At 37.9% G+C, this 22,998-nt stretch overlaps 5 protein-coding genes and 1 long non-coding RNA gene across 8 annotated transcripts; 3 read left to right on the top strand and 3 right to left on the bottom strand.

Moving 5' to 3' along the window:
• Positions 1 to 38: 38 nt before the first annotated feature.
• LOC110849885 (ammonium transporter 1) lies at positions 39 to 2,767 on the bottom strand. 2 transcript variants are annotated; one of them, XM_035852089.1, is made up of 9 exons: positions 2,444 to 2,767; positions 2,259 to 2,360; positions 1,795 to 2,025; positions 1,593 to 1,722; positions 1,487 to 1,510; positions 1,361 to 1,419; positions 1,231 to 1,289; positions 922 to 1,082; positions 39 to 785 (listed from the first exon to the last, which is right to left on the bottom strand). In XM_035852089.1, exons 1-9 carry the CDS (start codon positions 2,546 to 2,548, stop codon positions 298 to 300), a joined length of 1,359 nt encoding a protein of 452 aa, XP_035707982.1. In that variant the 5' UTR covers positions 2,549 to 2,767; the 3' UTR covers positions 39 to 297. The 2 variants fall into 2 exon arrangements, with proteins under 2 accessions (XP_035707982.1, XP_021953047.1); XM_022097355.2 differs by having other exon boundaries at positions 1,593 to 1,710; positions 2,444 to 2,763.
• A 3,406-nt stretch (positions 2,768 to 6,173) lies between these two features.
• Positions 6,174 to 7,635, top strand: LOC118435539. The gene is made up of 3 exons (XM_035851722.1): positions 6,174 to 7,335; positions 7,395 to 7,487; positions 7,558 to 7,635. The coding sequence occupies exons 1-3, from the start codon at positions 6,268 to 6,270 to the stop codon at positions 7,633 to 7,635; spliced, it is 1,239 nt and encodes a 412-aa protein (XP_035707615.1). The 5' UTR covers positions 6,174 to 6,267.
• Positions 7,636 to 8,438: 803 nt separating this feature from the next.
• Positions 8,439 to 12,614, top strand: LOC118435747. Of its 2 annotated transcripts, XR_004834988.1 has the most exons (8): positions 8,439 to 8,883; positions 8,966 to 9,275; positions 9,391 to 9,956; positions 10,031 to 10,150; positions 10,235 to 10,298; positions 10,386 to 11,320; positions 11,400 to 12,268; positions 12,483 to 12,614. XR_004834988.1 is itself a non-coding variant. In XM_035852150.1 (7 exons), exons 1-7 carry the CDS (start codon positions 8,777 to 8,779, stop codon positions 11,611 to 11,613), a joined length of 2,316 nt encoding a protein of 771 aa, XP_035708043.1. In that variant the 5' UTR covers positions 8,439 to 8,776; the 3' UTR covers positions 11,614 to 12,461. The 2 variants fall into 2 exon arrangements, 1 of the variants encoding a protein (XP_035708043.1); XM_035852150.1 differs by lacking the exon at positions 12,483 to 12,614 and having other exon boundaries at positions 11,400 to 12,461.
• On the top strand, positions 12,350 to 13,614 carry LOC118435891 (O-antigen biosynthesis glycosyltransferase WbnK-like). Its single transcript, XM_035852399.1, has 2 exons — positions 12,350 to 12,369; positions 12,483 to 13,614. Exons 1-2 carry the CDS (start codon positions 12,350 to 12,352, stop codon positions 13,612 to 13,614), a joined length of 1,152 nt encoding a protein of 383 aa, XP_035708292.1.
• A 751-nt stretch (positions 13,615 to 14,365) lies between these two features.
• Positions 14,366 to 15,492, bottom strand: LOC118435798. The gene is made up of 4 exons (XM_035852224.1): positions 15,125 to 15,492; positions 14,843 to 14,939; positions 14,636 to 14,727; positions 14,366 to 14,572 (listed from the first exon to the last, which is right to left on the bottom strand). The coding sequence occupies exons 1-4, from the start codon at positions 15,194 to 15,196 to the stop codon at positions 14,369 to 14,371; spliced, it is 465 nt and encodes a 154-aa protein (XP_035708117.1). The 5' UTR covers positions 15,197 to 15,492; the 3' UTR covers positions 14,366 to 14,368.
• Positions 15,493 to 19,796: 4,304 nt separating this feature from the next.
• Positions 19,797 to 22,354, bottom strand: LOC118435655. Its single transcript, XR_004834948.1, has 5 exons — positions 21,686 to 22,354; positions 20,868 to 21,145; positions 20,515 to 20,611; positions 20,329 to 20,420; positions 19,797 to 20,257 (listed from the first exon to the last, which is right to left on the bottom strand). It is a non-coding gene; the product is annotated as an uncharacterized LOC118435655 (long non-coding RNA).
• Positions 22,355 to 22,998: the final 644 nt, after the last annotated feature.

The following is a 22,998-nucleotide window of genomic DNA, read 5'->3' as shown; positions in this document are numbered from 1 at the left end:
ATAATTTAATTTAATTTAATATAATTGTCAACAAATTATTATGAATAACATTATACACGACGGAATACTTTAATACCTTCAAATTAAGTACACATTGTTATAAAAGGTGTGAACGTAAATTAGTATCATAATAGCTGAAAAGTTCTTAATTTAAACAACGTAGTTTATTTAATTGATTACAAATATTAAGCGTTGAAAAATAATAAAATGTGTAACAAAAATTGAACATTAAAATGTTTAACAAAAATTGAAAATATGGTACAAAAATTTCAAAATATGCATAACTATTTAATAGCTTTACGACGGATCCGACCCCGATCCTTCACCCCCCGGAGGAACGGGAGGAACTCTTTCATACGCACATTCACCAATTTCGCCCTTATCCAAACCAAATTTGGCCGAAGCCGTGTCAACCCTTAATTTCAATCCTGGAATTTTATTCATAATCCACAAAATTGCGTAGGTCACGATAAACGACCAAACTCCTCCTGCAACACAGTGGCCAATCTGAACCGGCACTTGCATCCAGTTCCCATCAATCCAACCACCCTCGATGCACGTAATTCCGTCCCAAGCAGCCATCCCCCTTTCCGCAAATATTCCTGTAAGCAGGGTGCCTATGAGGCCACCCACACCGTGAACGGTGACCACGTCGAGTGCGTCGTCAAGTCGGATGGCGTGCTTCAACCCGGACGCCCAGCGGCATGCTATGGCGCCAATGATACCAAATACCGGGGCTGAGGCGGGACGGATAAATCCGGAAGCGGGAGTTACGGAGACAAGACCTGAAATTGTTGCCATCGTTCTGAATTTTTCTCAATTTCCGAAACACTTTAGCTTAAGCATGAATTTCGAAATTTAGGCTTAAAATTTGTGCTTTATGCTCTGAAAAGAATTCAAAAGTTTGTCATATTTCGATACCTGCCACCGCCCCGAAGCAGAAGCTCAACGCAGAAAACGATTTATTCTTCCTGTAATCCACCAATGCCCACGTGATCCCACCGAACGATGCTGATAAATTCGTGACCAGAAGGACCATCGCCGCCCTCGCGTTCGCACCCATGGCGTTACCTGAATTAAACCTGGCAACAAACAGTCAGTTTTCGACTTTTAGTGAATTAGCAAAAAGCATAATTTTGATTGTGTATGTATGTATTTGAGAAATAAAAGAAATAAAATTCTCAAAATTATTTAATAGGGAAGAAAGATAGAAAAAATAATTATGCTTACCCAAACCAGCCAAACCACATGAGTGAAGTGCCCAGAACGACTTGGACCAAATTGTGAGGCTGCGAATATACACAAATTCAATACAAACTTCGGTTAAATTAAACCAATTTACATATAACACTACGAATACCTTGTAATTGAGAACGTGTCTGCCCTCTCGCTCCCCGAGCTGCATCGCATAAGCAATCGCTGAAAATAAAAAAGTGTACATATTTATACCATCCAGCATTTCAAACATAATACAATTTATATTTACCAGCAGCGCCCGACGCGACGTGAACTGCAATTTAGCATAATTTTTAATCCTTCAACTTACTTACTAATTTACATAATGACCACAAATTTTATGCACAGTTGCCCACCTGGCGTGCCCCCAGCAAAATCCAACGCTCCCAATTTATTCGCCCACCCCGCCTGCCCCCAGGTCCAATACGCGACAAGGTCGTACACCAAGGTACTCCAGATAAACATGAACACGACCTGTGCAGTAAGCTACACTCTGACAATCATCTCTTCCATAAGCAACTAAGTCTTAATCAGCTATTTATTTACTCAGGTAATTACCGTTGGAAGAAAGCGACCCCTCTCCGCGACTGCCCCCACGACCAGGGCAGGCGTTATTCCGGCCACCATGGAGTGATAAATGCAAAAAAGCACTTCCGGGACGACCCTGTTACCACCACCGTCGTCGTAGTTGGGGCCATCCAGTCCGTAGAGGAGGACACGATCCACGCCACCGATAAAGGGGCACTTGCTCCCATCACTTAATGCTAACGAGTAGCCGAATAGGAACCACTGCGATTGATAAATTTCAAGCTCATATATAGGTCATTGAGAAAATTGTAAAATCCGTAAATTCCGTAAATTTATATACTTTTGCAAATTTCCCAACTATTTCGAAGGAAAATTTGCTTGCAAATTTGTATAAACTTACTCCGATCAAGGGCGTCTTTTTATTTTGGAAAATTTTGTAAAAGTATTTTTATAACTTACGCATTTTAAAAGTTACCAAAAATTGGCAAACGCACCTGAATCGAGACCACAGCAATGGACCAACAGCACAAAATGATTAATGATAGTGCACTCCGTGACCGTGCCAGGCCAGAGTAGAAAAACCCGATCCCAGGGACCTTTTGGAATATGTAAAATGTCTCAATTTTTGAAGTTGTCATAATTTCGAACTAAATTTATGTATATATGTAAAAATATATACCATGAGCCAAACTAGCGTTGTGCATGATAAGGTCCAGGCTATGTCCCCCGAATCGTAGACCTGACCTTTACCACTATTTTCACTGAAATTGTTTGTACTATTCATGCTTCCAGCTATATAAATTCCTACATTTATTACGCGGAGGTAATTTTTAGTACTGGCTCAAGCACAAACCAGAAACTGATTAATCCATGCCTCCAAAGTAATAAATATGTAGATACAACGGGCCAACTTTTATCAAAAATAATAAATATTGAGATACAACTGACCAACTATTATTCGATAAGTTTGAAAACTAATAATAATTGAGCCGCAAACCCATTATGAGGATTAGTTTAGCACGAAAGTTGGTTTATGATTTGTTACGCATGCAATTTAATCTCGTCATGATTGATAAACTTTTTTCCTGGTAAACAATCCTCATTTCGCGATTGGATTGCACTACACATTACTCATTGTTTGCAGAAGTTGAAGTTGAAACTGGACATCAAATGTTTTCACTAGGAGTCATTGACATTGACTTAAAAATAATATGCGTATGTGTTTTGCTCATGTTACTAAATGAGGATGTTCATTGTTCATGGTTCATATAATAAAAAGTCAAATAACAAATATAAATATATATACCAAATATATATATATACAAATATATATACCACATCAACAAGGAAGGATATGTCTATCTATTTAAACTAGGTAAAATATGAACTACAGTAGAGATAACAAAGTACCGGAAGTGAAATCTATATCGCAAAACGTAAGGACAAATTGAATTCGTGTGTGAAAAAGTGTAACAAAAATGATCTACGCAGTGTAGAAGAATTACATAGATACTATCTCATGTATTTTTTTATAAGCTTGAGTACGTTCCGTGTTGATGTCTTGTATCAAGTTTACTGCAATTTATTCTACAACGTTAGCAACAATTTGGATCACTCATTTACGCTTCTAAATGAAGTAATTACTTTGACCCCAGCGACATACGTACGTCCTGCTCATGTCATATATAATAGCTACATACAAGGAAATTGAAATATATATGTACAACCCGTTTTAATGTCACGGCTAGAAATAAATATCACTTATAACAAAGGAATTGTAAATTATTCGTAGTTTTGGCAAACGCGTTTTGCACATGTAGATATGTATGTACCTAGGTATTTATCTATTTATTGCTGTATGCGCTGCATATGTACTTTTCCTGTTGTCATTTGAACAAATGGTATGCTTTCTTTAGCATACTTCACTTAGGATTAGTGGACATCTGGGGTTTATAAAATTATGTAAAACCTTTCCATTCGGCTGTAATTTTCCATAGAGCAATTTCGAAATGATAAACTTACCACACAAATATCGAATTTAAATATGTCACTGTAATCGTCCTAGCCGGTATTTTATGTAAGACATAGTTCATCACATTCTCAGCGACCTCAAATTAATGTACATATTTAAGAACACATTTGATACATGTTTCAGCGTCGTCCTTACGTAAAGATCAATGTCAAAAGTATCTTACAATACACAATTTACATAACTTTATATTTTAGTAAGAACAATTTGCTTTAATAAATTCATTCCAATCTTACCGTTCTTATTGATAGGGTTACCACAATAAATCACATATATGCAAATTGCAATGATTATCTCAAAGTGGGTACACTTTATAAAGCTGCACATAAAAATCAGCTCAACTTGCTGCTCCATTCCGTTTTATTGGGATGGGAAGCAGCAGAAAATTACAACACTGCGAGAATCTTCTCGAGTGAAATTTTTCGTGTATATGTTTGGTTTGACGATATGCTTTTGGCGAATGGTTTTCATGAACGGGTTATTTTACAGGTGTATTTTGTCCCCCAATGTCTCACCCGTGGGACATGCGACCTGCATCTTCTTTGCCAACGGGGCTGCCCTGCTGAATCTTTTCAATGTGTATAATTTTACAAAGAGGGGCGTAATTGTGGACATGTTGCAACTTTATATCGACTATGGAGAAGATGAAGGTGAGAAAATTAATCACTTCTTTTTTTGCAGGCTGTGGGGATACAAAATTTTGGAAAATTTCTTAAAAAGCTGGAAACGTGTCATGTGTTGAAATGGCACTAGTTTTGATAAACGCTTTACACACGTTTTTTATCAGGTTCTTCAATTTACAAAAAGGATGTATTGGCCGACCTTGTAATGAAGACGGGATGTTATAGCGCAATAATTTTGCCGCTTTGCTTAACAATTTTTGGAGCTACCATGCCGTGTGAGGCACCCTTTGTTGGAGCTGTATTAATTGACTGCAGTGTTCCAGATGGGTCTCATTTTCTGGCGAAATCTATTCTGACCTTGTTCGAGTTTTGGATGAATATGTTCGAATTGACGAATGCCTTTTGGTCCGTTTTCATCGTTCTATTTCCCGGGATTCGGTTTATTTTGGACTCTTTGATCTATTTGGTAAAGTAAGGGGAAAATAATTTACTTACCAATTTCTGTACTATACAAAAATGCAGTCACAAATGTGATTCTGTAAAGTTTGGTAGCAGGTTGTTGTCACTTGTATGTAGTGTTATTTCAAACAAAATTTCCATAATTACTAGAACGACAGTTATGTACAAATGTGAGTACAAAAACACTGCCCGGTAACAGATTGATACCACATTATGCAATATGTGAGGCAAAATTCTTGACTACATGGATTTAAATTTTGTTCTACTGTTAAGCAATTACTGTTAAGCAGTCTCAATTCTCTGGAAAATATTGAAAGGGTATTTGGCTGCTAATTGTTAATATAAAATTATCTGCCAGGAAACCTTTCATATTTTTTGCGTCTATTAATATTAAGTCCATTCATATTCGAAAGTGCAAAGTTTTGCCAGAAGATTGAAAGAACAGTGTTAAGTTCATTTCATTACGAGTTTCCCAGAAGCAGAACTGTTATTTATCACGTGACAAAAAAATCTTTCAGGTTCACTCGAAATCAGGAACTCATTCGGTACCAAAGGCTTCAAATTTTGACCAGTGTGTTCAACGACGTTCATCAGAAAGGTATCCTCCCCGCCACGCAGCTCACCAATATTTGGACTTCGGCCATGTCACTGTTGGTTATCACGACGCGTTACCGCTCCCACTCGTACTTTTCATGCTACTTTGTGCCGTAGAATCGACCGTAATTGTACAATTCTGGGTTTTTGGACTTATCGGAAGTGTTCATCAGACGTCGTCGGATTTGTTGAGAGGCTGGAACGCTGATAGAAAAATCAGAGGAAATTCTGTGATGAAGAGACGCGTAAAATCTCTGTATCCCTTGAAGATTATGTTTGGTTCTTGCAATTTTATGGAGAAAAGCACCTCTCTGACTACGATTGATTTTAGCATGGATAAAACCGTTAGTTTGCTGATAGGATCGAGACAAATTTCGGTGTAATAAATAGATACGTAAGTCAATTTATCATATATTTTAATTGACACTATTATTATTAATACATCGTTTTGTACATACATATGTTTCCTTAAATTTTGAAGTTGAGGAGAAGGCGAGAGTTTCGCTAATTGGGAAACACAAATTACCTTAATTAAAACAATAAAATTTGTGTTGGGCAAACGTCGAACGCCCAACAAATAATTAGTTAATTGAATAGTTAATTTTATTACATGATTCATCTATTTACATATTGTCTCCAATGTACATATGTACTTTACTATATCTGACTCACATTTCACATTACATACACACATACATATTTCACTTCAGTTCTATCTACTAAATATACCATAATAAACTGTGATAGTAAAACATAAACTTTATTATTAAGTTCCCCACTGGAAACAAGAAATTTACGATGGAACCACCAATTCATCCCGAAGAACTGCTCCTCACTTGGGCAAAGTGGCCCATCCTTGGCGTCCAGTTTAACGGATATCTTTCACTCTCCGTAACCCAAAACAAATTTACAAAAGATACACAATCTCAACCGAAAAATTACCGCAAATCTTTACAATTTCACTTCGTCAGCATTCCATTTATATTTCATGTATTATTTATAACAATATTCTCAGTTCTTATCATCTGCTTCGGCAACAAGGGTTACAACGCGTTCAAACGGTTAGAGGAGCTCTCATCCGACGCCACAATCCTTGCCGGTTACACTCTTTGTGGATTCATATATACGATAGGAAATCGAACCTGGAGTTTATTCAGTGTTAAGAAAAGCCTCGTCTTTTGGGCTTATCAAGTGGATAAGATTAGTCTTATCACGCCTAATTTGTGGGACCCTGAATCTGTGCGGGATTTACGAAAAGAAATTCGTACATCATTTCTCCGTACCGTTTTCTTCATCAGTATCGTCATGATCTCACTATTTTTGGGTGATTTAATTTTAGTGGATTTTTTGAAAATCTCGAAATATAGCGTTATTGCGGATTCCTTCATGGGTCAGAGCGGTCCCGTTGTAATTGCTGGATTATTTTGGACATATTGCTATTTTTCTAATGCATTTTTGTCCGTCTGGTTAAGTTTCTTTGTTAAAATATATGCCGCTGCAGTGTCATCAATTCGGGCTGAGGTGAAACTCGGGAAAATTACTGGGACAAAAATAGCCAGAATTTCGAAAGCTTATAGCATTTTAATTAAGCTGGTGAATCACTTTAATGCTAAAATGGGGAGAAGGATATTTTTAGAGGTGGGATTTAACCTAATTTTCATCTTGGGTAGCACCTACTTTGTCATTGTTTCTGTGAAAGTGGGCGAAATTGGAAATATGCTGACGAACCTGACTAGTGCCGTGTTATCGATGCATGTCCTGTACATTTACGGTAATGATGGAGAAAAGCTGGAGGCCGCGAGGGTACAATTGGTAACTTTGTTGTGTGAATTGGAAGGAAATTGGGAGATGGGAGTGGCAGATAAGGTGTTTACAATTAGAAAAATAAGGTAATAAGATAAGGTCAAGTTGTTCTTTGGTTTTAGCAGATTCGGGATTTTCAAATGAAGGTGAAAACGTGCAAGCTACGGATAACACCTGAAAATTATTTTAAGCTTGATAGAAGTTTCATTTTGTCGGTGGGTGGATAGATGATAATAATTTAATTTATTTGGTTGTGCTGTTGACTGAATTGGTTTATTATTTTAGGTTTTGCCGATTTTGATGACGCTATTAATTGTGTTGGCCCAATTCAGAGATTCTGACGAGAAGGGTGGGACACGTTAAGGGGAGGATAACTGAATTATCAATTAAATAATGGAATTAACGAAGAGTGGGGTAACTCAATACCAATAACGTGAATAATTTCATGCATGCCAAAAATGCCTACTTTGAATCTCGACTAGACACGCTTTGACTACTAATCTCACTCTGCCCCACACTGGTATTTGCGTCCATTGTTGTACATACGTATGTATTTATGTTTATTACTATTTATAAAACTCGTTGGTACATACTTCTTGGAAAGTGCCCTTCACTAAAAATCTATTATAAGGATCAACCCTTCACTTCTGGTATGTTCGACATAACGTGAACCTGAATCATATCCACGTTGCCTTTTCATCCACATCTAATCACCATCACAGAATATAGATTCTACCAGAAGAATCGATCTTATGTATTCGAGTGACGCTTATGGAAGAACGGGGAGAGCCAACCAAATAACTCGGTGTACATTTGGCCCACCTGGGGGATGGCACCTCCGCATCATCATCATCACCACATCTCCTGGCATCAAAAAATGATGATGAAAGCACATAGGTGGCGGTGGCACCCCCATTTGTGCACCGGAACACACCATTCTGAGCTGCGTCTCCACAAATTTGGTGCTCTACGAGGGTGTGTTCCGGTGCACAAATGGGGGTGCCACCGCCACCTATGTGCTTTCATCATCATTTTTTGATGCCAGGAGATGTGGTGATGATGATGATGCGGAGGTGCCATCCCCCAGGTGGGCCAAATGTACACCGAGTTATTTGGTTGGCTCTCCCCGTTCTTCCATAAGCATCACTCGAATACATAAGATCGATTCTTCTGGTAGAATCTATATTCTGTGAATCACCATTACATTTTCAAAAAATATATTTTTTCTGCCTTCGTCCTGAGTGAAATTATGAAAATCAATTAAAGATTATTAACGTATTACTGTGTAACAAGGGAAAATAACAATCTTGATAATTTTTAGTGATTCGTACACACAAAACAGCAGAAAATTTTCGAATTTCGTGACAAATTATGTACCATTGTTAGACTTTGACCCTGCCTGCGTTTAGATTTTATAATGTGCCGTGTTTTAAAATATTTACGAAATATACACTAGATTTTATACACTCGGTTTGTAAAAGAAAGAAAAAAACGTTTAAAAAATATGGGTGGAAGTGGAAGCTACTGCTGCAATTTATGTGGGGACATGGCTCCAACAAAACTTGCGATTTTAGCCCACCTTGCCCAATGGCATAAGGGAAAGCGAGAGAGGTGAGTATTAATAATTTGCAGAAAATTCTTATGAAGTTACAAAAGAACTTGAGGATAAATTTTATAATTGGATTTTTTAAAGAACGCAAGAGAAAAAATGGAGAAAATCTGAGGGCAAATCTAAGGGTAAGAGAAGTGACGCCAAGGCCGATAAGGAAGCCAAGGCCGATAAGGACGCCAGGGCCGATAAGGACGCCAAGGCCAATAAGGACGCCCCCACGACAACTGGGAAAATTCGCGAAAATAAAAGTAAGGATAGTGGGTTTAGAAAGACTGGTACCTCGACCGATAAACCCGTAGATGACAATGCCGTCGCTAATGACGAAACTCCTAAACTGAAGTTTTCGACCTATGGACGAACCTCTTATGGGACGAGGGCAAGGTCGAGAATGGTTAGTGAAATATTTACCGTAAATTAAAGTTTGTAAGACAGTGAGGGTATTCATTACGACTTCGCGCATCTTTTATTTAATCATATACAACTTTTCATGTGCAATTCGAATTTAGGGTGATGGAGAGTCCTCGTCCGTGAACAAATCTTCAGAAGTGATCGACGAATCGACCAGCGTTGCAAAGAAGCACAAATTGCCACCCAACGAAGTACATGAGGGGGTTGGAAAGACGAGGAAATTGACGGACGAGGAAAACATTCTAGTTAAGAAAGTCGTGGATAAAATCACGAATGTGTTTCTCACTAATGGCAAAAGTTTCACCAAGAAGCATAATGTAAATGTCCTTCCTACTCAAGTTTTGGCCAAGAAAAAACCTCCTTTAGAAGGAAAGGGGTTTGAATCTCGAATCCTAAATCAAGCCGACAAACCAATCAAAATAAGTAATAAACCCGTCGTTTTCAATCGGGATACCAAAATTGACCCCGTAACACACGCTACGCCAGAAATTAGCTCGACACTGCCAACAAAGAAAAATGAAATGCTTAAACCCATAAAAACTGCACCCCAACAAAATCGTCAAAAATTGGAGGATGAAATTCCAGTCTTCGATATAACAGATGATGACGAAGTTGAGGATATTAATGCCGATAAGCAAATGAATAATGAGGAACACGATAATCGGTAGGATAACTTGGAATATTAATTGCATTGGTTAATACAGTTCGTTTTTTTTATCGTGTTACTTTTTTTTGTAGACCAGACTCACCGGTCTATCTATTCCCCAGGGTGAAGAGCACAAAATCATTATCGTTAACTCAAGAGGAACAGGTCAAAAAGATGCCACAATTAGCACCAGCAACGCCTCCAATTTTGACGTACGTAGATTTATCAGATTTATGTATGATTTTTGTGCAAAAATCACCGGAGCATATATTAATGTTGAATGCTTTAACCCATAGGAAGGAACCTCACCAACCTGGCGCAGGTAACACGGGAGAAAACGTTAGAAAACAACGTCCCAAGGTAAGAAATAGTCAACCATTGATCCTAATTTCGGTAATTCTGGTCACTATTCGTATGATAACATTCAATTTTTTCCACTCATGACAGGCACGTATCTCTCCGAACACTCTTCAATGCCCCCTCTGCCCCACAAAGTGTAACACAGGATTTATCCTGCACCGTCACCTTGCTCAAAATCATGCTGGCGAGATTCAATGTAAACGCAAGGAGCTGAATAAAACGACGAAGATTGGTCACCCGTCGAAGACCCGGGCGCCTGTCAAACTACCCACAGTCGTTGACCAAGTAGGATCAATTGGTCAAAAACGGGGACACGATCTCACGCCAACATCACCGCCCAGAGAATCGCCAGCACAACTACCAGCAACGTCGCCAGGAAATAATTTAGAGAAGCCAGTTGACTCCACAACGATCGAAGCTGAATTGGAGGAGCTGCTTTCCTCTCCTGTTAAAACTCACGGCAATCTCGACAATATTAAAAAAGTTGAAGTCGACACCCCCAAAAAAACCAACGGTGTCGAACTCACCCCCACCAACGTCCACTCTTTAACTCCTCCTTCTCCTCCCTCCACCGTTAAAGTCCCTACGCCCCAACCATCTCCAACCGACAGCGTAAAGACCATCTCCATCTCCATCTTATCGTCCCCTTCCTTCAAATGTGACGAGTGTGGGACGCCCTTCCACACGGCGAATGGTCTTTCGGTGCACGCCAGTCTTAATCACGCCGTAGAAAATGTGCCAGTTCCACCTAAAGAGTTGGAATCATCCGCAATATCTTTGACTGATGATGCAGAATCAATGTCAATAATGAATAGCAGTACCAGTACAGCAACTCCTGGTCGGGCCAAGTTGAAGATATCCATTCCGTTGTCCTTGTACCATTCCTGCTCCGCCTGCATTGAAGAGTTCGCGTTTTCTCACGAACTGACCAAACACGAGGCTGACCACGGTCTTGGATTTGCTTGTCTCGGATGTGGGGGCTCCTTCAAGTTTAAGACCAACTTAGACAAACATTTCCAAAAGTAAGGGGAAAAACCTTTCTATCAGTTTGTCATAAATTTATGTATTTATTTATTTAAGTGACCTGTCTTGTTCACTTAGGGCGCATCCCGAACTTTCCATGGGGAAATGTACTTGGGTCTTAGGTGACCATTGTGCAATTTGGAAGTCGTCCTCCGCGGAAATGAACGAACACGTGCGCCAAGTTCATCCACAAAAAGTAAATGCTTTCGAGGACAGAAAAGAAGACCTTGTGTGTGTGAAACAGGAGTTAAATAGCGAAGAAAGTTATTGGCCTGTTGTGGATTTGGAATAATTTTCATGTTCATGTAAAATGAGTATAGTTCGGAACTTTACATAATTGGATGGAATGAGATTAATGTACGTACGAAAATAATGTGGCTAAGTTTTTATGGCAAATAATAATCGTTCATTTCAAATACTATTTGTTTATGCATAGCCAGAACATAATGCTTACCTTGTCAGTTAAAAATAATTATTACTTAAGATTTCCTTAGATTACGAGTTAACCTGCTAATTATTCGTAAAAATTATGGCCAGTTTTGGTATTATTGCTGTTATCTTACCGTGTTAAGTTTAAAATTAGATTTTATATCATTTACTTAATTACTCATACGTATTTAGTTTACTCTCAGCTTGCACCGAGGAAGGTGCAATGTTGTCCCAAAATGAGCGGTAGGTCGATGCTTGTAAAAATTTGAAGTTAATAATAAGTTAATAATATTATGATTCCTGTACTAATTAAATACTGTCAAATTAAAATTTACCTTATTATTCAACTGTGTGAAATTAACTGCAAATGAAATAAATCTGTTTATAAACAAACAACATGATTGGAAGAAATCGTTCACAATACACATTCCTCGCCATCATTATCGTGATGATAATCTTGTTTATCGTCATCCCAAAGCTGTACATACAGATATCCACCATAAACGAGAATGACACCAGTACGAATTGGACCTATAATTTGGACAGATGACTAATACTAGACACATTTAAACGAAACTAAATAATAGCAATGTTAATTAATGGACAATGAAAGTACAACGTATGTACTTCAGGCTGCCACGAGTTAAATTGCTAAGCTATCATTTAGCTATAATTCCCTTAAATTTCATTATTATGTCCTTAACAAAAGATTATTACCTTATATATTTTCAGAAAATCGAGAGATACAGACCAGCCCACGTTTTACATCAAGACATGGGACTATTTCGTCACACCCAAATCATCCCACAAAAAAAGAATCCGCCGTCCAACCGTCCCCACCATCTGGACCCCCAGGCTCACCCCACCCGCGGTATTACTCCGTCTCCAAGGCGGCATAGGAAACCAACTTTTCCAATACGCGTGTCAATACACCCTCGCCAAGAAACATGACCTTCCCCTCTACATCAAACTAAGGGCCGGCCTTCGCACCCAGCTCATCAACCTTATCTCAGATAATCCTGACCTCAAATTTTCCACGGCTCTGCCATTCCGCCCTTTAAACGTGACTGACCGATCCGTCGCCCTCGCCGCCTTCCAGATCCCACTCTTCCCCTGGAACACAATCGACGAAACGTACACCATTCCACGTCACACCCGCATCAGAGACGCTGACCTGCTCTACGGCACCTACTCCACGAATGGAACCATCCTCTCCCTCTCGATCATCGATTACTGCCAATCAGAAGTCTACTTTGCCCAGTATCGCGACGAAATTCGGAAGATTTTCCAATTTTCAAGCTTCTTCAGGAGAAGACTCCTCTCACAAGAAGCGGTCACATGGGATAAGACGATTTCCAGGAAGGGCACCATTCCTGTTGGGGTTCACATCCGTCGTGGCGATTTTGTTAAGTTTAATGCTACAATTCCCATCTCCTATTATACCGCGGCGCTTGACGGACTGGTCAAAAAACTAAGGAACTTTGAAGACATCTCGTTATTCATATTTTCAGATGATTTAAAATATGTTACTGAAACATTTATTCCGATTTTGAAGGATTTCCCCAACTTTAATGCTTTCATTGTGTCCGATCCAACGAGTTTGACGAGTCTGGAGGAATTTTATCTGTTGACGAGGTGTAAACATTTTATAATTCCGAATAGTACTTTTTCCTGGTGGGCGGCTTATCTGGGGGGCGAGAAGAAGGATAAAGTTGTGTATGCTGCACATTTAAATGAGAATTATATCAAGTGGTTATACCCCAAGCGGGGGGATGGGCAGAATTTTTACGTTTGGCAGTATAAAAATATTTATTATCCGAGTGGGTGGAACGTTATTGAACCTAGGTGGGGGGCAGATGGATGACTAATTACACCACCTATAATTGTCTTAATGAATTATATAATGTGAGAGAGCATAAGCACTGTAAAAAGGACTTTTTCTAGAAACAGAATACTTCATGTTTGTTAAATCTTTGTATAAAATAATGCAAAAATTATAAATCGAAAAAATAAACTAAATACTTTATGCCAAAAGTGTTGAATTTAGTATTAAAAAGCGAACTAAAGAAATTTCTGTGGCATAAATTACTCAAAAATTTTACCCCTACGCTTAACGATTCCACTCTTTATATTTTCTCTCGAGCTAATATCGGTAAATGAGAAAAAATAAGTAGGAAACATTAAGTTGTTATCAATTACATGCAACATCTTCGCCGACCTCTTGCCCGAGTTGCAACATGCAATTCGTGACCTTCTTTACCTCCCGACTTTAAAGATGAGCCCGACAGGACGAGCTGGGCCCTTCTTCTTAACACTAAGAAGACGACAATTTTTGATATGATGCTTAGTTTTCCGATCGTGATTTGCTTGATGAATGATGAAAATTAATAAAGATGAAGAATAACCTACTTAATAACCGCCAGAATGTTTATTGGAAACGTTGAAAGATAATAGATATTTATTCAAAAGCTTGGAAGATAATTAATACATATTTTCTCAATGAATATGTCCTCTCTAACTAACGCAGATTTAAAAATAATAATTCAAAGTATACACAAATTTGTATAAAATTATATAAATAATAATATAATAATAATGATATTATATGTGTCCTAAGTTTAATAAATCAAGCCTCCCTTCAACTCGTCGACGAATCTTTTCACCACGAGGGAATAGTAAGTCCCCACTGCGAGGTAAAGTCCACCAATTAATACCGCAGCAGACGAGGGGTTGATTAAAGACCGGATCAAAATCATGACAGCAACGACGCAAAGGGACGCGTAGTTCCAGACGAACCATGGCATGATGAAGCGGTGATTTCGCTACAAACATGACAAAAATTATTACAAAAATTGTACCACTTTTTGCAGAAATATACAGCTTACCACGCGATATCCATGCACCATGAGGCAGGAAAAGATCAAGTTCACGATCGCCATGAAGATATAGATACAACTGAATGTGATGTAGCGATGGGCTGTAGAAATTAATTTGCATTAACTAATTAATTGGTATTAACTATTTACACTGTTGACTGTGGCAATGGAAAGGGCTGAATTTTAAAATGTGACATATTCAATAAAAATGCTTACGATCTTGACGAATGTAAACTTTCTCGATTTCGTCGGGATGGTTGATCAGCAAAAAGATCCAAATGAAATTCAGGATCATGGAGAGGATGGCCCCGATCTGAAATTGGTTAATTCTGTTCAAAATCCAATCGAGAGTACAATCTTCGCATTTTTACTTAGGAGGATAACAATATTATGAGTGCAATTTTTTAGTTTGATAATACATATTTAGATCTCCTTTTGCGAATTGTAAGTGGGGCGTGGGGCAATAATTTTATAACAAAATAAAACAAAAATACTTACAATGTTAAGAATTCCAATGATGAGCGTTCCATGTCCCTCCGTGCAGCATCCGAAACAACAAGTTCCCGACATTTTGTCACAATTTTAAATTATTCTTCGGGTTTTAACCAGAAAAAAAACTAGGATGATTTTGGCGAGGAAAGTGCAAGAAGCGAGCAGAGTGAGAACTTCCTTCTTCTGGCTTGGCTGGACTCAGAGTGATAAAATTGACGCTTTGCGAAATCCTTTTATTGCCTTGCTCTCTTCTTGGACGCCAGAAATCCGCGTTGGGGACGCAAACGCCGAAAATGGAATTTTGTTTAAACTTGTGCTAAATAGATCCGAGGCAGGTGAGACCTGCCTCGGAAGCAGGCAGGTCAGCAGGTGACACCTGCACCTGCCAAGTGTATGATAATACACGGACACACGGTGTATCAATCCACCCCGGAATGTATTATTAGTCAGGAGAGTCTTGCAAAATTCCCAGTGGATGTAACTACAGGATATACATATTAATTTCGGTTCAGGAGAACTAGGTAAACAAATGCATCCAAAAAAATTTTACCGACCAAACCCCTGTGACCCCCAGTGGGTGAGCTTCCTAGAACTAAACTCATTCTTTCAATTGCTTGGGGATTTGAAAAATTTTCCGGGCGAAATACTGCAGCTACCCGACCAAGGTATTTACGGTTTCTCAATGATACGGGAGGGTGCTACCAACCGTAAAGAAAAGGTCCATACCTGCCGTACCCTGAGTTATATCCCCTTAAACTTTCTCAATATACTGCTGTTTTTAAGTTATTAATAGATTTTGAATTTTGTTGAGTGAACAAAGGACGCAAACGAACTTTCACAACTGTTTTCTAAATTTTGAATTCAGAATGTGGCACAAATTACTCAAAAATTTTACTCCTACGCCTAACACACTCCACCCACTTTCCGTTCTACTCTTTTTTAACTTTTGATTTTTTGCGAGCGAATAAACGAGAAAAAACAAGTTACATAGAAACATCACTAGTCCATGCAACCTATTTAACGACTTTGCGACCTTGCCCTTCGCCGACCTCATGTCCATCTATGCGTTCTAGGTGCACCATGTAATTTGTGACCCTTCTTTATCTGGAGACTGTAAAGATGAATCCGACAAGAGCAGTTTTGTAGTTTGAAGTCAAGAGGATGGCGATTTTGACATGCTTTTTTTAGTTTGTCGATGGTGCTTTGTCAGATGAAATATAACTGCATGAATGTTTATTCAAAAGTTTGAAAGATAATTAATATTTATTCAAAAGCTTGAAGATAATAAAAAAAATTCACAATGGACCACCAACGCCAATTCAAAGTGTACACAAATTTTTTTAAATCATAAATATATTGTGTGTCCCAAACTTTAATAAAGAAATCCCGCCACCCTTAAGAAATTTAGCATATTAAGTATATAGTAGAAGAATATAGTAAGAATAAACAAAATTTGTAGTACTTCATCCAGTAATCCAGTCCGTCCATTTTGACCATTTCATCCAGTATTGCGTCAAAAACCTAATAAATCGAGCTTCCCTTTAACCCGTCGACGAATGTTTTCACCACGTAAACAAAGTAGGTCTGCACTGCCAAGTAAAGCCCACCAACAGGGAGGACAATGAATCCCGTACCAACATGTCCAGCGGCGGCGATCAGGAAAAACAGGTAAATAGTCCCGACAGCGCTGAGCCAAAGGGCCCCATAATTCCAGACCACCTATGGCGTGATGAAGATGTGTTTTCGCTAAAAATATGATAATTTTTTTTTGTTACAATTGTACTAATTTTCGCAGAAATATGTACATGTACAGCTTACCATGCGATATCCATCCACCATGAGGCATGACAAGATCAAGTACACGACCGCCATGAAGATGCTGATACAACAGACGATTAAGTAGCGAAAGGCTGTAGAAATTAATACTTGTGGTATTTACTATTTACTTATATTGTAGAAAGGGTTTATATTTTTAAAAAAATATGCGTACCAATTTCATGAAAGTTAGGTTCCTTAATTGGATCGGGGTACTTCATCGTCATCAAATGGAAGATGACAATGGAATTCAGGATTACGACGAGGATGGCGCAGAGCTGAAATTAAGTAATTAATACTGCTTACAGTCCAGTCAAGAGTACAATCTTCACATTTTAATTTAGGGTAACAATTATTGCTACACAATCGCAATTTTATTAGTTTGATAAGAGTAATCTCCTCGTGCGAATTGTAATTGTAGAAATAATTATTAATAAATAATAAAAATACTTACAATGTTGATAATTCCAATCATGAGCGTTCCATATCCCACCGTGCAGGCTCCGAAACAACAAGTTCTCGCCATTTTCTCAGAATTTTAAATTATTCTTGGCGTTATATAAACGAGAAAAAAACTAGGTAGTGATATATGTAGGCAAAGAGCGAGCAGAGAACTTCCTTCTTCGAATTTGGCTGGAGTCAGACTGATATAATTGACGCTTTGCGAAATCCTTTTATTGCCTTGCTCTCTTCTTGGACGCCAGAAATCTGCGTTGGGGACGCGAACGCCGAAAATCAAATTTTGTTTAAACTTGTTCTAAATAGATCCGAGGCAGGTGATACCTGCCTCGGAAGCAGGCAGGTCAGCAGGTGAAACCTGCACCTGCCAGGTGTATGATACTTGATACTACAGGTTGTATCACTCCACCCCACAATGTATTATTAGTCAGGAGAGTGTTGCAAAATTCCTAGTGGGTGTAACCCCAAAAGATATAAATATTTCGGGTCAGGGGAACTAAATAATGGCAATGGCATCCAATAAGAAATTGTTACCGACCACACCCCCTGTGACCCCCAGGGGTGTGCTTCAAAACTTTTTACATTTTCATCAGAATTACATTCTTAAATCCAAATTTTTGAGGATTTTAAAAATTTTCCGGGCGAAATACTGCAGCTACCCGACCAAGGTATTTACGGTTTCTCAATGCTACGGGAGGGTGCTACCAACCGTAAAGAAAAGGTCCATACCTGCCGTACCCTGAGTTATATCCCCTTAAACTTTCTCAATACAGTGCTGTTTTTAAGTTATTAAAGAATATAGATTTTGAATTTTGTTGAGTGAATACAGGACACAAACGAACTGTTAAATGTAAAATGATGTATTTATGAAATTGTTTTATGTATTTTTGTAAATTGTTGAGTACGCGTCTATAATTGCCCCGAGACGTGGTGGTGGTTGCCATGGTGACGTCAGGGTGGGATTTTTGGGTGCGCGTCTCTCTTTGTTAAGTCGTAGTAAGTAAGTAGGTAGAAGAATTCTACACAGTCGAGTTTTAGTCGTTGTCAAAGTCAGACATTTTGGATTTTAGTCGTCGTGGTAGGAAATCAAGAGTAAGAATTGTTAATTCTTTGTAATTGATGTCCACGATTAATTTGTTAATAGTAAGTCACCAATCAACTCGTGTTAGTGCAGAGCTCTGAATTGTGTTGACAATTTGATAATTTGTTGACAATAAAATCCAGTTTAAGTAGATAAAATAATCGTATATTCACTCAGTCACTTTCTTTAATTCCAACGAGCAAGGCACAATTAAATATTCGTAAAGACACTATACTCCGGGTAGGTGATAGCTTGGTTTTTACACGAACTTTCCCAACTGTTTTCTAAATTTTGTATTCAGAATTCACAAATTACTCCAAAATTTTACTCCTACGCCTAACACATCAGTATCACTCACTCCACCCACCCACCTTCTGTTCTACTTGTTTTTATATAACTTCATATTTATTTGCGAGATAATAAACGAGAAAAAATGAGTTACAATTTGTAACTTACAAACATCAAGTTGTTATTGACATACATACGTCGGATATGAATGAAATATGACTTTGTCTATGTAGATATTTATTGACCTACAGGCCTCAAACCTTCTGAGGATGTTAACGGTCAAAGCATATTTTCTCATATTGGTCATATTTTCCGGTTTTGGGACAAATTCATATTTCGGGCTTTTTTCGCTCATTTTGTTACTTTTGACTTTGACCAAATTCTAAGATGTATGTACCAAATTGCCAGAAAATAACAAAAAGATCAGGTTTCTCAAATTCATGTATTGTTAGAAATTTACATAAATTTATATTTACATTTACTACTATTTACATTTAAAATAGTCTAGAATGATTGAATTCATTTGTAATGCTTCAAATCACCCCGGAACTTGTTTTATTAATAAAATAGAGCGTTATACAAGCCAAAAATAAAAAATAAAGTCATTTTTATGGTCGTATTTTTGGGGATTTTTATGGACATTTTTCATTCATATTTTGAGGTTTTATCCATCATTCATATCCGACGTCTGGATTGAGTCCATTCAATTTGCATCCAGCTTACATAAATAAATGGTATTTTAAACGTATCTTAATAAGTGTGAGTGATGTGTTTAACGACTTTTTGACTTTGCCCTTCGCCGATCTCGTGTCCGTCTATACGTTCGAGGTGCATTATGTAATTTGTGACCCTTCTTTACCTGGCGACCGTTCTTCTTCTCGAAGTCAATAAGATAACGATTTTGATATGCTTTTTAGTTTGTCGATTCTGCTTTATCGGAATAAATATAACTGCATGAACGTTTATTAGAAAATTGGAAAGATAATTAATATTTATTCGAAATCTTGAACGATAATAAATAATTTTCTCAATTAACATATTCTCTAATGCCGATTCAAAGAATACAAAAAACATTTTTTTAAATTATAGATATATTATAATTATATTAAATATTTGTCCCAAACTTTAATAAATCCCGCCACCCTTAAGAAATTTAGCATATTAAGTATAGTATAGTATAGAGTAAGTAAAAACAAAATTTGTAGCATTTCATCCAGTAATCCAGCCCATCCATTGTAACCATTTCATCCAGTATTTTTTCTGCCCAAAACTTACTAAACGGAGCTTCGTATTAACTCGTCGAAGAAATTTCTCACCACGGAGACAAAGTAATTCTGCACTGCCGCCAAAAGTCCACCAATCGCGACTATAATGAATCCCGTACCGACTCGTCCAGCGGCGGCGATCACTGAAAACATGATCACAATCCAGAAAATAGCGATGCAAAGACACACATAGTTCCAGAGTAACCATGGCAGGATGAAGCGGTGTTTTCGCTAAAAATTCGATCAAATTTTTTGTTAAAATTCTACTAATTTTCTCAGAAATTTAAATATGTACAACTTACCATGCGATATCCATCCACCATGAGGCACGATAAGATCAGGTACACGACCGCCACGAATATCATGATACAACAGAAGCTTAAGTAGCGAATGGCTGTAAAAATTAATATTTGTAGTTTTTATTTACTATTTCAATTATGGAAAGGGTTGAATTATAAAATGTGACATATTCAATAAAAAATGCGTACGATTTTGACAAATGTGAGCTCCCACGATTTAGTCGGGGCAGTTGATTATCAAATGGACCCCAATAGAAAACAGGATCACGGAGAGGATGGAGCAGACCTGAAATTATTTAATCCAGATAGTACAAATTTGACATTTTGATTTAGGGTAATAATTATTGTAATTGTCGCAAAAATTAATAATACCATAGGGACCGTCCATAAATTACGTAACGCAAAAATCGCGATTTTCTAGACCCCCCTCCCCCCCTTTAACATGTGTAACATAGGCACGATATCATTGGAGCCTTAGACCCCCCCTCCCCCCCTCTTGCGTTACGTAATTTATGGACGGCCCCATAGTAAAAAAAACTTACGATATGAAGAATTCCAATCGTGAGCGTTCCACGTCCCACCGTGCAGCGTCCGAAACAACAAGTTCTCAACATTTTGTCAGAATTTTAAATTATTTTTGGGGATTTCAAAACCAGAAAAAAGCTCTAGGATGATGTTGACGAGGAAAGTGGAAAGAGCGAGCAGAGAGTGAGAACGTCCTTCTTCTGGCTTGGCTGGAGTCATGATAAAATTGAGTCTTTGTGAAATCACGAACGTTTGTGAAATCGTTGCCGTGAGCGTCAATTCGGAAAACAGAAATCTGTGTGTTGAGAAAGTTAGGAGTTAAATCAAATCTTGTCGAAACATGTCCTAACTCCGTCCACCACTCAAATAGTGCAGTTTTCACTGACCGATTCTTTTTATCTTACTTTACCCCTATGCAAAGTCGTTTTTAAATATAAATTTCTAAACCGGCATTAATCTCACGAGTTTTGAGATATCTAACTGAAATTTTTCATAAGTACTTTAATGTAAGGTTAATTTTGAAAAAAAATTAGTGAAAATTGCCATTTTTCTAGAAAAAATTTCCTCAAAAATAATTGAGATATTACTGGTCGGTTAATACATATGTAAATGTTTTCTTTATATTATCGAAATGGTTGCCATAATTTACTTTTATAATTTTTGTCATCGTCACGACGGGCAAACAACAATGGTCTTAATAAAGTCGAAATTAAGGACGACAGACTTTAATCAAATTTCATTATTAAGAAATGTAATATTTACAACTTCATATTATTATGTAGTACACTCACAATTAGTAATTATTAGTGATTACTTTCAAGATTATCAAACCTACTATTATCGTATACTTCTCGCCTCCGATTACCCGTTTTCTCCAATGGCACCGACCCTCTCTATCACATTTTCATGTACCTATTTAATGTCTTTTGAAAAATTCACTTTCTTCTTAAAGCACTTTTTACTTCTGGGAAATGTTTCAAATTATTTTTATCGTCTTGCTACTATGGCCAACTTACAACTTTGTTATGTACGAAGGCGTCCGAATCTTTATGTTTTTCATTTCCGCCGCAGTAAATCTGGGCGCGAAGGCTACCTCAATTTTGCAAAAATTGGTGAACCCAATTGGCGAACATCGAGGTCAGAAATGTTTCCAGTATTATAATAAATTTCGCATAATTTCGCAAAGTGTGGAGGACGCTGTAAAACTTTCGGTAGTTCTGATTCTTGTCGCGATTGGGATGATGCTTTGTGCGTTTGCGTTTCTCTTGGCACGCCCATAGATGAGAGATTGTGTTGCAGCAGCACTCTATGTAGACTGGGGCTCTCTATCTCTCTTCCCTGGGCACGCCTTCATGGTCGAGGTTCCCCTCCACAGATTTGGAGTATACTTACTTAGATACACAGACGGATAGGCCTGCATGTACAAATGTGGAGGCTGTCATGTTCATAGTTATTAAGATTGCAATACTCAAAATGCTTAAAAAGTTCCAGTCACCCTCCAGTCGCTGTATTACTTGGCGAACGTAGTCTAGATACAGTGACTGGAGGGTGACTGGAACTTTTTAAGCATTTTGAGCTGCAGGTCTATCCGTGTGGGCTAACAACATAATAGACCTGGTGCGCTTGTTCCCCTCTGATGTTTGCCATTAACGGGTGCAGTGTTATCTTATCGGTGGTAATTTTAGAACAGCTTCTGACAATGTTTGGGCATTGTGATTACCTGTGCAGACAAGTTTTCCAGCGTTGTACAAATAGAAATGTGCGTCGCTTTATTGGAATGAGCAGATGCCAAAGAATGCTGCACCGGAAGGAGGTCAGAAGTCTGCCAGGGTTAATTTTGCCCGTGGGTGTGGGACAATTTAGTTTTAGTAGAATAACGAAAGATAGCAAGGCGTGTATATTATTTTATTTGGTTGAAATAATTGGATATGTGTTAATAGCGTTTTGATCAAGGTGTGAAATTGGTGGATATTAACAATTTGCTTTAATTTTAATGGATTAATATAAGTAGGAATGTAAAAGTATGGTGTTATTAACAGAAAATTGTATTTTCATTATTTTTGTTATTTCCTATACTGGAATAAATACCGTTATTTGTACACATGTAAGAAATAGATTGTATCAAATTGATTTTAAATATTTAAGCCC

The sequence above is a fragment of the Folsomia candida genome, unplaced genomic scaffold (assembly GCF_002217175.1).
Source record: "Folsomia candida strain VU population unplaced genomic scaffold, ASM221717v1 Fcan01_Sc005, whole genome shotgun sequence".
Taxonomy (NCBI): Eukaryota; Metazoa; Arthropoda; class Collembola; order Entomobryomorpha; family Isotomidae; genus Folsomia; species Folsomia candida.
Note: the sequence above shows the minus strand (reverse complement) of the source record. Positions and strands in the feature narration are given on the sequence as shown.

Bases quoted from the DNA above. Each gene is read 5' to 3' on its own strand.
- LOC110849885 (XM_035852089.1), bottom strand. From the start codon at position 2,548: ATGAATAGTACAAACAATTTCAGTGAAAATAGTGGTAAAGGTCAGGTC. The intron at 2,361-2,443 runs GTATATATTTTT...ATATTCCAAAAG, and splicing joins CAACGCTAGTTTGGCTCATG to GTCCCTGGGATCGGGTTTTT. The intron at 1,290-1,360 runs GTATTCGTAGTG...GTATATTCGCAG, and splicing joins GACACGTTCTCAATTACAAG to CCTCACAATTTGGTCCAAGT.
- LOC118435539 (XM_035851722.1), top strand. From the start codon at position 6,268: ATGGAACCACCAATTCATCCCGAAGAACTGCTCCTCACTTGGGCAAAG. The intron at 7,336-7,394 runs GTGTTTACAATT...CTTTGGTTTTAG, and splicing joins AGATGGGAGTGGCAGATAAG to CAGATTCGGGATTTTCAAAT. The intron at 7,488-7,557 runs GTGGGTGGATAG...TTATTATTTTAG, and splicing joins ATAGAAGTTTCATTTTGTCG to GTTTTGCCGATTTTGATGAC.
- LOC118435747 (XM_035852150.1), top strand. From the start codon at position 8,777: ATGGGTGGAAGTGGAAGCTACTGCTGCAATTTATGTGGGGACATGGCT. The intron at 8,884-8,965 runs GTGAGTATTAAT...GATTTTTTAAAG, and splicing joins CATAAGGGAAAGCGAGAGAG to AACGCAAGAGAAAAAATGGA. The intron at 9,276-9,390 runs GTTAGTGAAATA...ATTCGAATTTAG, and splicing joins CGAGGGCAAGGTCGAGAATG to GGTGATGGAGAGTCCTCGTC.
- LOC118435891 (XM_035852399.1), top strand. From the start codon at position 12,350: ATGGACAATGAAAGTACAAC. The intron at 12,370-12,482 runs GTATGTACTTCA...ATATATTTTCAG, and splicing joins ATGGACAATGAAAGTACAAC to AAAATCGAGAGATACAGACC.
- LOC118435798 (XM_035852224.1), bottom strand. From the start codon at position 15,196: ATGTCGGGAACTTGTTGTTTCGGATGCTGCACGGAGGGACATGGAACG. The intron at 14,728-14,842 runs GTAAGCATTTTT...TAATTTCTACAG, and splicing joins AGTTTACATTCGTCAAGATC to CCCATCGCTACATCACATTC. The intron at 14,573-14,635 runs GTAAGCTGTATA...TCATGTTTGTAG, and splicing joins TGGTGCATGGATATCGCGTG to CGAAATCACCGCTTCATCAT.